Here is a 15426-nt window from a genome sequence, read left to right on the forward strand (position 1 = left end):
CTTCAGGACCTCAATGTAGTAGCTGTGGATATCAGGTCAATTATATTTTCAATCTCTACTTCCTTTTACTGTAGTAGTATTAGCTAAAGGAGAGGTGAACCTGCTCTAATGCTGAAGGATACTGCAGAGAAACCAAGGGTCAATTTTCTTTTAGAGAGTGGAAAATGATAGTTTTTGACAGGTACTGTCAATTTCAGCTTTTTGCAATAAAATGGGAAGATTACCCAACACAGACACACACACACACTTGTCAAAGCTAATGGCATTCTTTCTGCTGAGACTGACAAATTGCAGTCCTAAATCTAAACAAGAATAAATCTTGACCAAATGTTAACATTTCACCCTCCTTCTGGGGCTACCTCTAAAGGCAGGAGAGAAATTTCTCTTCTCCAGCATCCTGAGCTGTAACAATTAGTGCAGTCAACCCAGCAGAACGCACTGTCCTCACAACAGAGTAATCTTGCTCCTAACTAACTGTTTTCTGGGAAGTGCATAAAACTAGAAGTTGTACTACAGCTTTCATTCATATTATTGTTTTGTGGTTTGGGTCTACAGTGAGCTTGGATATTTTGCTAGCTATAAGCATGTTTTAGTATAAAGTATTTAAATTTTTATTTTTAAAAATATTTAGCATAAAGTATTTAAAAAGTCGAGCTGAACAGTCGAGTTGTCCAGTTTAAGGTTTTCTGCTCACAACTAATTGTACAGCAAGCTAGAGTACTCAGCCAGAAAAATCTTGGTAAAGTAAAATGCATCTTTAAAAATTCAGTTTTTAATTTGCCATCATGGTATAAAAACACTCTATTCAGTGCTAATTATAGATATGCTTCTAGATATATTTGCCATCCCTTGTCATTACCCTAAAATACAGGGAGATGTTCCCAATGATCAATTACACATCTATGCTCTGTAGTGTTTTCAGCTGTGTGTCTTACCTACTTAGCCAAAATATCCAGGGAGGAAAACTATGTGTGTGAACCCTTGAGCGCCATACTCAGCTTTAGGACTAAGTATTTTAGCTGATGGCAAAGAAAAAGCATTTCTCCAGCAGTCAGAGCCTGCTGATACTACTTGCTGGCTCTTGGGAAAAACAGAGTGGGCTATAGGAAAGTTAGTCTGTCCTGGCTGTCTTTCTCAAAAGTCTCCTGCAGTTTGATCCTTTTCTTCAGGCTTTAGGCTTCTAGTCTCCTTGGATTAAATGAAAATCTTAGCTTTTAATGAAAAGTGTAGGTGGTTGTGGAAAAAACCTGAAACTACAAAACCTTAAAATCCATAAACCAACAGTGAAATAATGAAGAATGAACAGGTATTTTCAGAGAAGGAAAGGTAGGGGACCTTACATTGTTTAAAATACCTTTTTTTTTTTTTTTTTTTAAAAAAAAAAAAATTTTTTTTTTTTTTTTAAAAAAAAAAAAAAAAAAAAAGAGAAAAGGTACTGTTTCTTTCATAGAAGAGAGTTTTATCCCATCTGATATTCCCAAAGAAAGAATGAGGTCGCTGACCAGGATTCTGAGTATCCTTTATAGTGAGAAAGTATTTTTGGTATCTCTCATTTTTAGTATAGTTCATGGTGCTGCTGAGTTGGAAACAAAGGTTCAATATAGAATGTTCCTCTACAGAAGTTGTTTTGTTTTATTATTGTAATTTCATGAAAAACACAGGTGAGGAAGGAAATATGGTGATTCTTAATATTTCGCATGTCCATGGAAGGATTTTCTCAAAGCAAATGAAAGATCATTTTCTATCTTTCTATCATCTCCCTGAAAAAAAAAAGAAAAAAAGAAAAAAAAAAAAAGGCTGTTAATAGTTGGAGGCAACAGAGCTTTACAAAGTTTTATTTTACAGATGAATTTTCTCACTTCTTTTCCTATTTTATCTCCTGTCCCACTAGTGGGGCGAGAGGGAGCCACCAGCTGTGTGGGTGCTTCCCTGATAGCAAGGGCCAGTGCACCACAGCATCAGACCCAGTTGGGGATGTAAGACAACTATAAACATAAACCATCAGATAGAATAGATAGCAAATATTTGGTGGGTCTAGAAAAATATAAGTACTGAATTAAAATTTCTATGAACGATTTGGGAAGGGCTGAGATTCAGTGGGATTTGCATGTTTCAGGGGGTTGAATACACTGACATTCTGATACTTAAGAAGAACAGACACTTTAGCATCTGTTTAGCATCTACAACACTAAATAAAATAGAGCCAGAGACTGATCCTTTGTCCTAAATCCAGCTAGCACAGACTTGCTTATATCTATGCTGCCTAGGACTAGACTCCACTAGGCTAGGAAGAACCTAAGTGGCTTGGAGGAGCCTAGCGGAGGCAATATGCATGGCCTTACAACATAGCCCTTAAGCTCCAAGTGTTCTGGGAGCCCTAGGTGGTACTGCTGTGGCTAAAACATAATAATTGTTTGGAGGGATATTTCAGCCCAATGTGTCTGAAGCAATATGAGGAATGGGTTGCAGCCCATCAAAAGTTGTGCTTTAGTAGCATGAAACTGAAAGGCTGATGAATGACATACTGTGGAGTATGACACAGAGGTACATTGGATGCTTTTGAGATGCAGAGATTTCTGGGACAGTGTTGGAGGGATGTTTAGGGTGAAGGAAGTTAAATCTGGTGCAGTCATATTCATACTGACTTTCTGAGGGTCGTGTCTGGCATGAACCATCCCCAGAGTCAGGCTGGGATGTTGTCCTGGAGAGAGTTAGTTTGGATTGTCCACAACAGAGCTAAGAAATACAAGAGCATTGAAGTGATGTAAGCAATTGAGCTTCTAGTGCTTGAGTTCATTTTACATCCGTCTTTTGAGCAATATAGATGTAAACTATTTCAATTCCACAGTTACTCTTTGCAGCCAAAACTTCCTAATTTTCAACTGGAAACAGATATTAGATCTGAATTTTATATAACAATGTGGGATTGAAGATACAGCAGCAGTGGCCACATTAATTATAATCAATTTTTGTAATTAAATTTGGGTTATTAAGACATCAATCTGCATGGGATAAGAAGAATCCAGATGTTGAAGATGGATTTTTACCAAAATAGGGTGCCTGTAGGCACAGCTGTTATCCCACAAATCTTTGAAGTCCTCAGACATGACTTTGTTATCATTTTGCATTGCACCTGGTCTCTCTGCACCTCCTGTATTTACCCCGCAGTCCTATACAAAGGACTAAGCTTGATGCTTGCTTTCAATTGCCAGCACCTTGTGCATAATATCTATCTATCTATCTATCTATCTATCTATCTATCTATCTATCTATCTATCTATCTATCTCTATCTCTATCTCTCTCTCTCTCTATATATATATATAGATAGATAGATAGATAGATATATCTGTGAAGAGGAGGGGGAACCTGGTTAAGAGATCTTCCCCAGAGCCTGCCTTTAGCTGTGCCTGGCAGCTCACATGAAGGAGGACAGCAAGCTTTGAACCTTCTGACCTACCTAAACACCTTCTTGGACAACTTAAGGGATGACTGAGATTGTCAAGTGCCATGCATTTGATTTCTGGTAAGAGCCCAACCACTATCCAGGACAAAATGTTTGTGTTCCCCACAGAGACCAGAGGTAAAGAATAAATCCACACACCTAGTCCAAGCCTATAATGTCCTTTGGTCTTTTAGCAGTTCCTGAAGCCATCGGCAGAGGACACACTCTTGCCCAGACCAATATGGAACACCCTTAAACAAGAAACCTGCCCATGTTGGCTGTTGGCAATATCAACACGGAGCTATGACCCAGCAATATCTTACAGACTAGGTGTCCTCCCTTGCCCACAGAATATGGCTTTAAACAACATGAGGCAAAGAAGGCTGTTACAGTTTATGTTCTGCTCTGGCTTCCTGGGCAGTTTCCAAACCAAGATGGGCTGTCTGAGCAAACAATCTGATTAATGGCACAGGCAACTAAAAGAGATTGGGATTAGAGAGATCAGGGTTTGGCTGAATGAGGGGGGAGAAACTCAATGAGACAAACAACCCCCAGAAGGGGTTGGGACGGAAGGGGAAGTTCCACAAGGCAGGAAGCCTGGCAAGGCTGATGTGGCACTTTTTATCCGATCATAAGAAGGTTTAAAGCGCGGGCTAAGTTAACTGTCCAGTCTTGAGGACTTGTACTGCACGTGTGCGGGAGAACATTATAAAAGGTTTTTCTTAATTGTAATAAACGGGCATTGCTTGATCACGTTGGTCGTGTGCGTGCTCAGCTCTCCCGCATAGATCCATCATGGCCAAGAAGCAAAACAGTTCTGGGAGTGGTACAAAGGACTGTGCATCAGTTCATCCCTTTGCAACACACTGCCATTGCGCTCCAGACTCTCTGTGGAATGTTTCATGTACAAAGAAAATCATTCCTGCTGCAGAGCATGTGTGAGAGATGACTTGTAACTCCCTGAAACAGGGCCTTTGAGAAACACACCTGCAAGAAACAAGGACTGAGAAAAACAGCCTGAGAAAGAGATAAGGGGTAGTGGGGGAGTGGGTCCCTCTGAGCCAATAAATCTCTCAAACACTTTCAAGTAACAAAACTACAGTCACGGTGTGGACAGTGTGGAATTTTGAGCTGATAAGGCTGCCTGGACAGCACAGGATTGGCTGGAGGAGGGAGCCCTGTGGAGACAGGACGGTTCTGCTTTGGTGCATCTTGTAAAATTTCAAGGGCTATCTGTCTGGTGAATGACCTTTGCTTTATTATCCACAAAATGCATATTAAAGTTGACACCCCTGAATATGCTAATGAAGATTAAGAAGATCATTATTGTGGTTTGAACTCAGCCGGTACAAATCACCACGTGGCCAGTTGTTTTCTCCCTCCCCCCCCGCCCAGTGAAATAGGGGAGGGACAAAAGAAGAAATTTGTAGGTTGAATAAAAATAATTTATTAATACTAACAAAACCAACAGTAACAATAGTAGTCCAAAATGGATAAAATGTAGCAGTGGCTCACCAAGCAGCAACGGGTACAGAGCCCATTCCCAGCAGTGATCCAACTGCACCAGGGAATCCCGCCCACCCGTCTGGAAACCGAACACAAAGAACGTGGGTGAGAGAGCACATGCCCGCCTATATGCTGAGCATGATGTCACAGGACACAGAATGCTCCAGTGATCGATCAGGACTGGCCCTTTGGCTGTGCTCCCTCTCAGCTGAAGAAAAGTTAACTCTGTCCTGGCCAAAACCAGGACAATCGTGCTATTATATTACATCATCCCATGAAGCACTTTACCCCTCCCCATACATGGGATACACAGGTATGTCGGTCAACCTAGGGGATGGACCCAAGGAAACTGTATAAATTGATGGGTAGTGAGGAGTGAAATACAGAAATTACAAATAAATCATGAAGAAGATGGATGCATCCTTGATGAACTCAGACGGGACCAATGCAGGAACCCAGACCAGTGATCTGTTTCTCTTCTCTCTCTCTCTCTCCTTTTCTTTTTCCCCTTTTCCCTCACTACTATTAAGGAACACAAGGCATACTATATTGCCTGCCAATTATATATCCAGTTAGTACATTTTGGGAAATTAACAAATTTCTGTGCATGGACTTTGAGACTTGTCTCACTGTTGTTTGCGCTGTTGGGGATTTATGAATCTAAATCACTCAGTCTCCATCTGAGTGGAATGTGATGACACATTAGGAGGGATGGTGGAAGGGAGAGACCATTGATGCTGCCATCATTGGGCAGCCCTAGGAGATACTTCCTGCTGGATGCGGCAGCTCTGGGAAGTGTGCTGTAGTGATGGGGTTCCATACAACACCCAAAGGAGCATCACAAACACCAGGCAGCCTGTGCTTCTCCATGTGCATTTTACTTTGCTACTTTCCCAGCATGTGTGGGGTGTGCTATGAAACCTAGACAGTCTGAACCATCAGGAAACCTGGCCAAAAAGTGACAGGATCTACATGTTTGGAGTTGGATTTCCTTAGCTCTGCTGCATAAAGCTTGAATAGCATAACTAGTTCTTTTTTTCTTGGGTTAGGAGCTGCCAAACATCTTTATTTTACTAGTGATATTAAAAAGGTTGCTGACTTTCCCCAGCCCCACAGATCCCATAGATACAGTATCACTGGTCAGATGTGTTCACTGAAGGGATCTGCATTTTCACAAGAGGATTTGTCCTTTATTCATCAGGTAGAATTAGGAAAGTCAAAGTAAAAAAAAATAATCTGATTGGGCAGAATTGAAAGGCAGAGCTGGAGTTGTGCAGGACCATGGCCTTAGGGTTTATCTGAGGGTTAGTTTTTAGTTTCACTTTCATCTTTCTTTGTACACTTCTACAAAATTGAAACCAGCAACCCCCCTAGGGTTATTTCTCTCTGTCATAGGCAAATTTAAAGCGCTGGGGTAAAAAACAGCTTTCAGCCAGACCTCACCGTGCTTATGCTGAAGCAGTCTATTCCAAGACTCACAAACTGTTGCTGTTTTATTAGTATAGAACAGCTTTGCTGTCATCCCATGACTCCAGTTGACTCAGAAGCCAGTGCATCTATTTGCATGTCATAGAGGTCAGTGTCCAGGCAGGGGCGGGTCTTACAAGGAATTGAAACCAACTGGGGAGAACACAGAGTTCTGAATCTTTCCCTATACTTAGTGGCAATACTCCTTTCTGATAAGGCAAGGTACTCCTGAAGCAATGTCTGGGTTTAGAGGATGGAGGGAAAGCAAAAGGTACAGGACGGCTGCTGCCTCCAGTACCCCGGTTTCCTCTCATGGTTACCTCTGGGATAGCAACAACAAACAACAGACAGAGAAGGCTGAAAATGCCCAGAAGCGGACAACATTTGAAGAGGAGCAAAGTCGCCAAGCATTGGTCCCACATCAAGAGCAGTAGTAAGTAATAGGGAGCCTGAGATTGTGTTATGTGTATCAGGTGCCTGTTCTCCACCTTACTCGAGGTATGCACCTTCAAAGGTGGAAATACTTTATAGAGAGCCTGTGAATGGGACTGGGCACACAAGCAGCATATCCTTATCCTCTCGCAGCCACTTGTGGTCAGCCTAAAGCCCACCTATGAATAATGCTTCCTACATGGGACCCAAGCTGTTCTGCAGGTTTCCTGATAGCATGGCTCACACGCCAGGCAATTGCAGTGGCCAGTTCTGTATGTTTGATATTGGTGTACGTGATGTCTGTTTCTTGGCATCTTTTTTCAAAGTGAAATTTCAAATCTAGTTCTAGCTCCCTATTTTCTGTTTCCTAATATTTCATCCTAGGAAGTCTAAATATACTTCCTTTGGCTAAGAGATGGATGGAGGCTGTGTTCCAGCACTGATCTGAATGCAGTCCAGGACAGAGAACGACTTCCAATAACTTCATGCTGATAAAAGTAAAGCCAAAGCTCTATTTCATTTTAAGCTTTATTGGGATATATGCTCTGTCCATCTCTGGTTTTCCAGTGACAATTTTTAGATAGCTTGTATAAACACTAACCTGCAGATGTAATATGGAATAAAAACTGACAGTAGTGTGTGTGTATTTCCTGCATGTGCTTGATACACGTATGTACACGTATATACACTTATTAGCTGACCAAAGCTAATTGTTGATAGTCTTTTACCCAAATGTGCTTTTTCTGAGCTGTTAGTAACAGTGCATGTAATGCTATTACTATTATAATGTGCTGAGTTTGCTTAGCTTGCTTTTTTTTCCGTGTCATTCAAAGCTTAGCTGATGGAAGCTGAAACCTTTCCGTTTCCTTTCCCTTCTTTCTGGATGAGGAAGGTGGAGCCACACAGTGTTTCACAGTGGTGAAATGACAGAGGTGGCAGGCTGCTGATGGCAAGCAGCAGCCAGTAGCTTTCCATTGTAACCCATGAATGTTTGCCTCCTAGGTAATAATGATACAGGGACTATTAAGAGCTGGGTAGCTTTGAAATCCATCAGCATTTTAATGACTGACTTTCAGGAGAGCAAACAACCATTCCTGAGTTGCAGTCTATGCTTATTTTCTGCCACTTCCAAACATGAAAGACCCACTGTCTTGCCTTCCCTCACACTGGCATATATCAACAGTAGAGTGAGAGCAACTCTAGTTAGCTTATGTATTTGTGCTGTATGATTTTTCGGTTTGGGGTTGTTTTTTGTTTGGGGTTTTTTGTTTGTTTGTTTGGTTTTTGTGGTTTTGTTGGTTTGTTTTGTTTGGGTTTTTTTTTTTGGGGGGGGGGATGTTGAGTAGTCGGAGTGAAGGCATGAGTAGTGGGAGCTTTGCCATGGGTGCAACTGTCTTTGCCCAGATTTGATCAGGGTTACAACCCCCTTGGTACAGGTTAGGTAAATACTTAATCAGTTGGTTAGCCTGAGCTCCCTGCAGAATTTAAGGCTAGAGCAAAGCCCCTAAATATCCCCTAAAACTAAGTAAGCTTTGGGGGAAGAATAATTTAAACCCCTGTTTTCCCGTTTCATCTTTATAAGATGCTTGCAGAGAGAAAGCTGTTGTGCATCTACTGCAAAGACTGTGCACTTAATGTTTTTGCTGTGTGATACAGAAGATTCTCTCCATGTCTTCATAAAACTGTAACAAAGAATTCATTCCTAAACATGGAGTGTACAAATTAAAAGTCTGCCTTAGTATGTAGTTAGTGTGGAGGAGGGAGGGAAAGGCAGGTTCAAATGGAAACCTTGTTAATATGTGTATGAAACAAATGCTCAAAAAAAAGAAGTGCTCCTTTCCCTCAAGGCAGGGCATGCTAGCAGTCAGTTTGAAGGATATGAAGCTGCTTAAACTGTGATTTCTTTAACTAACCCAGATTAAAGCGGTAGAAGGTCTCTGAAATGCTGAATCAGAAAAGGGGAGATCTTTATTCTTAAAACAAAAATGTTACAATTTTGTTACAATATAACAATGCATTGTTATATCTTTGTTCTGTTATTTCAAGTTATGTTTCAAGAATGATCTTAGATTTTAAATATAATTTTAGCAATGATAAAGCTGACTTGGCCTTTTAGCCATCAATCTTTTTGAACGTGACCTTTAAAATGAAATACTAGGACACCCTCAAAATAGTTCGGGTTTTCAGGCTCTGGGATAACCAAGGGTTAAACAGAACATTTGCAGAGCTGGTCACAGGGTGTCAGTAGAAGAAAAAATGCACAGACTAGCCTTAACCTAGAAGGCTTTCTGGAATATGCGTAGCAGAGGGAACATGGGGGGCCCAAGTAGGATACCTTTGTGCCAAGGAGTGGCTCTATTCCAATTTGTGTGCTGTTTGCTAGTTTTTGGAAACAGCCAAGGTGTGGTTTTGCTGCCAGCAAAGCAAGAGTTGCAGTCTCTTTTGAAGCCTGTGTGTGAGTTGTATCCATGCAAACTCTCAGTCTCAGGCTGTGCTTCAGAGCGACTGGGAGTGGGAGAATACCTTAGCAGCATCTTGGGGTCGGATCAGGTGATTTCATGTAGACTGGAGACATGAAATATGTGTGGGACGTGACATGTTGTAGTCTCATCCACCAGTCAGTATTCAAACTTGAGTATTAAAAAGTACTAGGTGGGCAACTGGTATTAGAGGGTAATTTTTCTCTTGCTTTGGAAAAGCACTTATGTGATATGTTGAGGCTCAGAAGTGATAATAAAATGGTCCTAATTAAGTTAAGAAAAATACTTGTTCATATGCAAAACTGAAATCAAACTTTGCACGTCCTCCTCCAGTTATATATAGGATGTGGTTTCAGGCCATGGAGAAAAAATCACCAGGATGACAAGTGTTAGAAACTGTCTATAATAATAAGCTCACATTTAAGTTACTTCACCTTGTCTGCTAAATGCCATGAAATTAACTTGTAGAAAGTGAATTGCCCCTGTTCATGTCTATTCAGAAACAAAAGTCTGTACAGAAGAAAAGGTGGAGGGAAGTGGGGAAATCAGGTGCCTAAAAGAGAATGCTGCCCCCATTCAGCAGCCTGTCCTTGGCATCTTTAACGCTGGCAAGAGTAATACTGGTTCTGGTAAAATCCATTTAAAAAGTCAAATTCAAAATACTAAAATATGAAGATATATTGTTGCACAGCTTGTAACAGTCCCTCATCATTTTGTGTGGAAGGAGAGCAGAGTTACTAGAATGCTTGACTTATGACATTGCATTCTTTGACAGTCAGAGCCAAATCCATCAGGACTTTCTTTCCTTCCTTTTCCAATCTTCATCCTGAATTTTTAAAATATATTTATATATATATCTATATATATATCTACAGTGTTGTAAGTCTTATCAATCTTTTCCTGATAGAGTATACTTAACAGCTCTTCTGAAAGAAAATTTTATTTTCTTTCACAACCTGAAGTTTCTTTTTAAAAACACCAGTCTACAAAGAGTGGAGGCAGATGCTTAGCAAAATGCTTGTTTTGCCCACTGCCCTGCCGCTAGTGGGAGTGCTAGAACGGTAATTTGGATTATGGACTGTCTGTTTAGAGTTTAGCTCTGCATTTGCTGCACAGGAGGAATCTCCCAACTCTCTGTCTTTCAGGCTGATGTACAGCCCAGTGGGGCGATTCAGGGGTGCACAGCTTTACTGTGGTCAGTAGCCAGCCTTGTCTCCAGCCAAGTGTTTGGTGGCAGTTTATGTAAGAGGATAACTATGTTGTAAGATCTATGTTAGTCTGGATTGTGGGGGTTGCTGTGTTCCTCATAATGCTTGAAGAGGGAGGAGGAAGTCCTTCTAACTCCTATATTAGAAGGCTTTCTCAGAAGAGCTTGATTTTCACAAGCCCTGACATGTTCTCTTGATGCATAACTTGATGAGGAGCTGTGGTGAGATGATAAGGAACATATGGGAGGATCCTGTGTTTGGACAGGGGCAATAAAAGGACACAAATACTGTGGTACAGAGGCAGGGGAGGAAGAAATACATTGTCGAAAAGGAAGTGGGGAAAGCAGAGATGAACATGCCACTAGTTTAAGTCTTAATCTTCATATGATACAGTGTCTGACTTGCTCAGCTCTCCAGGCATGCTGGCAAGCCTGACTTGCAACACACGGACACCTCTGTGGGGGGTACTTGGCTCAGGGCTGGTGTTGCCAAGCCCAGTGCCTGGCCTGCCTGTGTATGGATGCTCTGTGCTCCTCACGGCTACTGATTACCAGGTGCTCCAGCTGGCTCTGGCACGCTCGCTGCATCCTGGCACTGCCCTGCGCTGAAGTAACTGAGCTGCTTTGGGACCTGGGGGCAGCATAAACATGGCCGTATCTGACTTCACAGACTTTGTTGGGTCTGATGTTAGTCTACCACACTGCTACAGCGAACTGTCTCCCGTCGGTGTAGTCTGCCCACAAGCGTATGCTGACTAATGGCATGTTAGAATTTTCAGGGAGAAGAAAAAGCTGTGCTGTGAGCTGAGTTTGGGCTGAGAGCTACCCCTTGGCTCCTTGATTTGATCCATCACTGTGACAATTTCCTGGGAGCTTTAGAAGGTGGTTGCAATCGTCCAAAATGGGATGCTGGCTGAAGCACCTGCTGCTCTTTCTGCTGTGCTGTGCTGCTGAATCTGAGCCATGTCTTAACTCTTGGAAATTCAATTCTGAGTTTCAGTTTTATTCTTTGGACTAAATTTTAACTTCAGGATTTTCTTGACAAGCTTGTGGGTACTGGAGAATTGAGATTTGGGTGCCAGTGGCAAAACTCCAGGTCTGTTGCCTTCCTGCTTGTTTCTGACTTATCTTCTCCTGGGCCTCTCTCTGCTTCTGCTTTCCTTCCTGCTCTTTCTCCGTGCAAGTTCACTTTTTGCAGAATTTAACTCTTTGTTTTATCCTGAGGCCTCACTATGGCAAGAAAGTTGGCTGTTTTAATGAAAGCTTTAGCTAACTGGAGGGACAGATACAGAAGTGAGTTACCCTGGATTAATAAGCTTGCAGATATCAGCTGAACTGTGGTAATTAAGTGCACTCCTAGCCTGTGGCAAACACAGGACAAAATCCATGAACGTAGGCGTTTGATGATAAACATTTTCTGCTAATGCAGTTTATTTTCCGCCTCTCGTGTTAAGAGTACACATGCAGCTAGAATGAATCAGACAGTGTATATTGTTAAGCCCTAGTAATTCACTTTTATCTCTGAGCTGCAAACTGGTAAGATGATGCTGCTGATGAAGATGGAAAACCAGAGCCCCAGGCCTGCATGCAAGGTTTGTACACCCTCCGAGAGCTCTACTTATGGCACTGCTGGGGCACAGAGCATATTGCTCGACTGAGGTCTAGAACTGTGGCTGTCGGTTATCGTTAGCATCTGGCTGTGTGTACATTGCAAAACAGGGATACCTAGGGGACAATTGTCTGCTCACTGGGATTTGGCATCTTGTAGCCCTCTGATTTGGCAGCTTCCATGGTGCTTAGCAGCACACGGCTGCTGCATCAGGCATGGGAGCCTTGGTGAAAACAATACATTGTGATGGCCTGGACTTGACTGCTCTCAAAACAATTCCTGATAATTGAATGCAAAATTCAGCTTAGCATATCTTTGAAGGAGATTTGCCAATTGTCTTTGGCAGTTTTGTCCCTTTTGTCTTTTAAATTCAGTCATATTATTTAATGCAGTATTTCACCTGTATCTTCCCTTGAGTCTTTCCTCCAGACTGAACCCGCCCAGGTCTTTTTCCCAAGCTTTAGTTATTTGTGTTGCTCTCCAACTACACCCTCCTTGGTTTCTGTCTCTTACACAGAATGCATTGCCCAGCAGAGCGAAATATTTAGCTTTCAGCTTTGTGGCATTCATGTACTGATGCACCCGCAGTATAAAACACAGTGGAACTGGAAATAGTTTATAACAGACATTACTTTTGTAACTCTTTAAACTATTTCACACTTCATTTGGAAAGCTCCCCAGTGGTAGATGGCTGAAGTGGGCTTGAAGAAAAACTGAAGGGCACAGCTCTGCAAAAAACATTATTGGTGAACTGCAGTTCTCATGTGTTTTTTCAGTTTTAGAAATAAACTATTTTATACAAAGCTGAAAGAAAGTAGAACACAGCTTTCTATGGTCTATACCCTGAAAGCATTGAAAAGGTGTCCTTCAGTGGTGCTAGGTAGATGAGTAGTTACACACAGGAGTCATAATTTGAGATTGCAGACATGGTGTTCCCTGTGTTGCTGATCATTCAAACTGTAAACTGTCTTTGCAGATTTTCTATGACTGTATCACATGTTTCTCTGACTAAAATTTTTCTATATCCATCTATTTATATGTGTTGTTACATAAGTATTCATCTTCAAACTACTATGGTATTTGATGTCTATCTGTTTGAAAAATCATAGGAGGTTGTTTATTATTTTTTATTTCAATACAGAAACATTCTCTTATTGAGATATAACTTTCCTACTCTTGTTAGTATCTGTTCAGTCTGTGTAATGAGTCAATACATTCCCATTTTCTGCGGAGAAAGTAAACAAAAAAAAAGTCTCATCAAGATTAATGTGATCTATAAAGGTAAAAGATTATTTATTTCTCTTTTTTGAAGAGCTCTAACCTGGATAAGATGTTCTCCCTTCCCCCTCTGGTGACTTCTGTATTTTTACTTATAAAACAAACCTACCTCAGAGATAGGCTTAAGTCATATAACAGTAAGAGTCATTATTAGGGAACCTGTAAAGTTAAATTCTTTATCATTTTTTTCTGGTTGTGCATTTTGAAGCACTTTGTTTATTGGTATAAAGTACAAAAAGTCTGCACACCACTGATACAGCTTCAAATCTTCACATTAATTGCTACCCAGGTAATTAGGTTAATTTGCTCCAGACTTATGGCTACTGTGGCAACTCAAAAACTGACTGGAATATTAATTTGACAGGCTGTAGCGGGTTTTAGAGACTTTACTGAATCAGAGTTTTTGTCTAAACAGAGAAATGACATGCAATATCCTGCAAACTGGCTAAAAAGACAAGGTGAAAGCTGGTAGTGAGTTTTTGGATTAATTTTCCTGCCTCCAAAAAAGTGTCAAGAAAATAAGGGGCACTAGATGTGGATTTTAATTTTAGTGTTGGAACTGGTAGGGCAGGTGGAATCTCAGGAAACAGCTCATCTGCCTCCTCTTCTGCTGTAGGCTTGAAAAGCAAGGACCTGTTCACCCACACCACAAGAAGTTTACCATATCCTTGCTCTTCCTTACCCCTGATGCCCATTACCCAAAGCTACACTCTTACATATCTATCTTTCCAGAGACCAAAGTGAATGCTAATTAGACAAACTCACTAATCCTTTTGGGTTTGTTTTTTTTTTTTTTGTTAACTTCGACTAAAACAAAGCATGTAGTATAAGCATAGGTAAAAGACAATCAAAAGTTGGTATCTTGTTCTCCCTTTCCCTCTTTTACTGGAGACTTGACATCCTTATTTTATTTTAACCTTGTCTTTATTTCAGTAACATGGAAACTAAATCAGCCTTTAAGTAAGCACTCTTTTAGCCACAACAACTCTTACACTGATCTTTGGAAAAGAGAGCAGAACTTTCCCTGGCAGTAAGTGTAGTGTCACCTTTACCCCTTCTGTAAAGTGATTGATCCTTACTATATTTCAAGTGCCATCCTTTTGAGCTCCTGGATAATGACCATGGTCAGATGTCAGAAGAGTGCCCCCCACCTGGCCTCCTGCACTCTGAGCCTTTCAGTCAAAAAGCAGAAGCAGATAAAGGAAATGATTCATAGCATAAGGGCTAGATTTGATACCGTGATTTCTCATACATGTGCAGACATGCAGTGGTCCATGCTTTCAATTCCTAACTTAAAACAAAAACGAAACCTGAAGTCGTCAAATACACAAGATGACATAAAAACTCTTCTGCCCTCTAGTGTTGTGAAGAAGTGGGATGTCTGAGATGCGCTTGCTGGGTTTGGGGGGAAAAATGTGCAGTCTTGTAACTCACAAATCCAGTAATTTTTTTCACTGATGGAAGGGAGTGTAAAAGGTACTTAGTAATTTTTATTTATGAACCTGAGAGAAATATGATATTAATATCTGAAACAGCCAAGAAAAACTACTAAAAATATAGCTTGAAACTGATAAACTGTACAGCAACTTGTCAAAGGGAGTTTGGGATAAATTGTAAATGCTATTACTCAGTCAAATAAAGTCTGGAAACCCATCAGTGATGGGGAATGTTATGCCACAAGCAAAATGGGTTGTCAAAACTTCTTTTAAGTAACCATTGCAGTTGTGCTGCAAATACCAGAGGGGCGTTGCTGCTCTCTTAGCTCCAGCCTTTGAAGGCCTGGGATTCAGTGGAGAGGTGAAGAACAGTCTCACAGGCACCACAGTAAGCTAGCGGGAAGAGAAAGGATCATATTAAATGGCACCATTAAAGCTCGCAGCCCTATCTTTACTAGTTTAATCTCATAAATTAATCCATATCCTCCTAGAATAAGTCTTCAAAGAGAAAGAGGTAATTGGATATAAATACTTTCTTTCTCAAACCTTGAATTACAGGGATACAGCA

The 15426-nt window shown here is 41.1% G+C and overlaps 1 protein-coding gene across 1 annotated transcript in view; it reads left to right on the plus strand.

The window, feature by feature from the left end:
* Window positions 1-6585: 6585 nt before the first annotated feature.
* Window positions 6586-15426, plus strand: part of EPSTI1 (epithelial stromal interaction 1) — a 46890-nt gene continuing 38049 nt past the window's right edge. The window contains exon 1 of the mRNA XM_026853154.1: window positions 6586-6849. Coding sequence (XP_026708955.1) covers window positions 6653-6849 — 197 coding nt within the window. The 5' untranslated portion in view covers window positions 6586-6652. The remainder of the gene's footprint in view (window positions 6850-15426) is intronic.

The sequence above is a fragment of the Athene cunicularia genome, assembly GCF_003259725.1.
Source record: "Athene cunicularia isolate RWA chromosome 1 unlocalized genomic scaffold, athCun1 chr1_part1, whole genome shotgun sequence".
Classification (NCBI taxonomy): domain Eukaryota; kingdom Metazoa; phylum Chordata; class Aves; order Strigiformes; family Strigidae; genus Athene; species Athene cunicularia.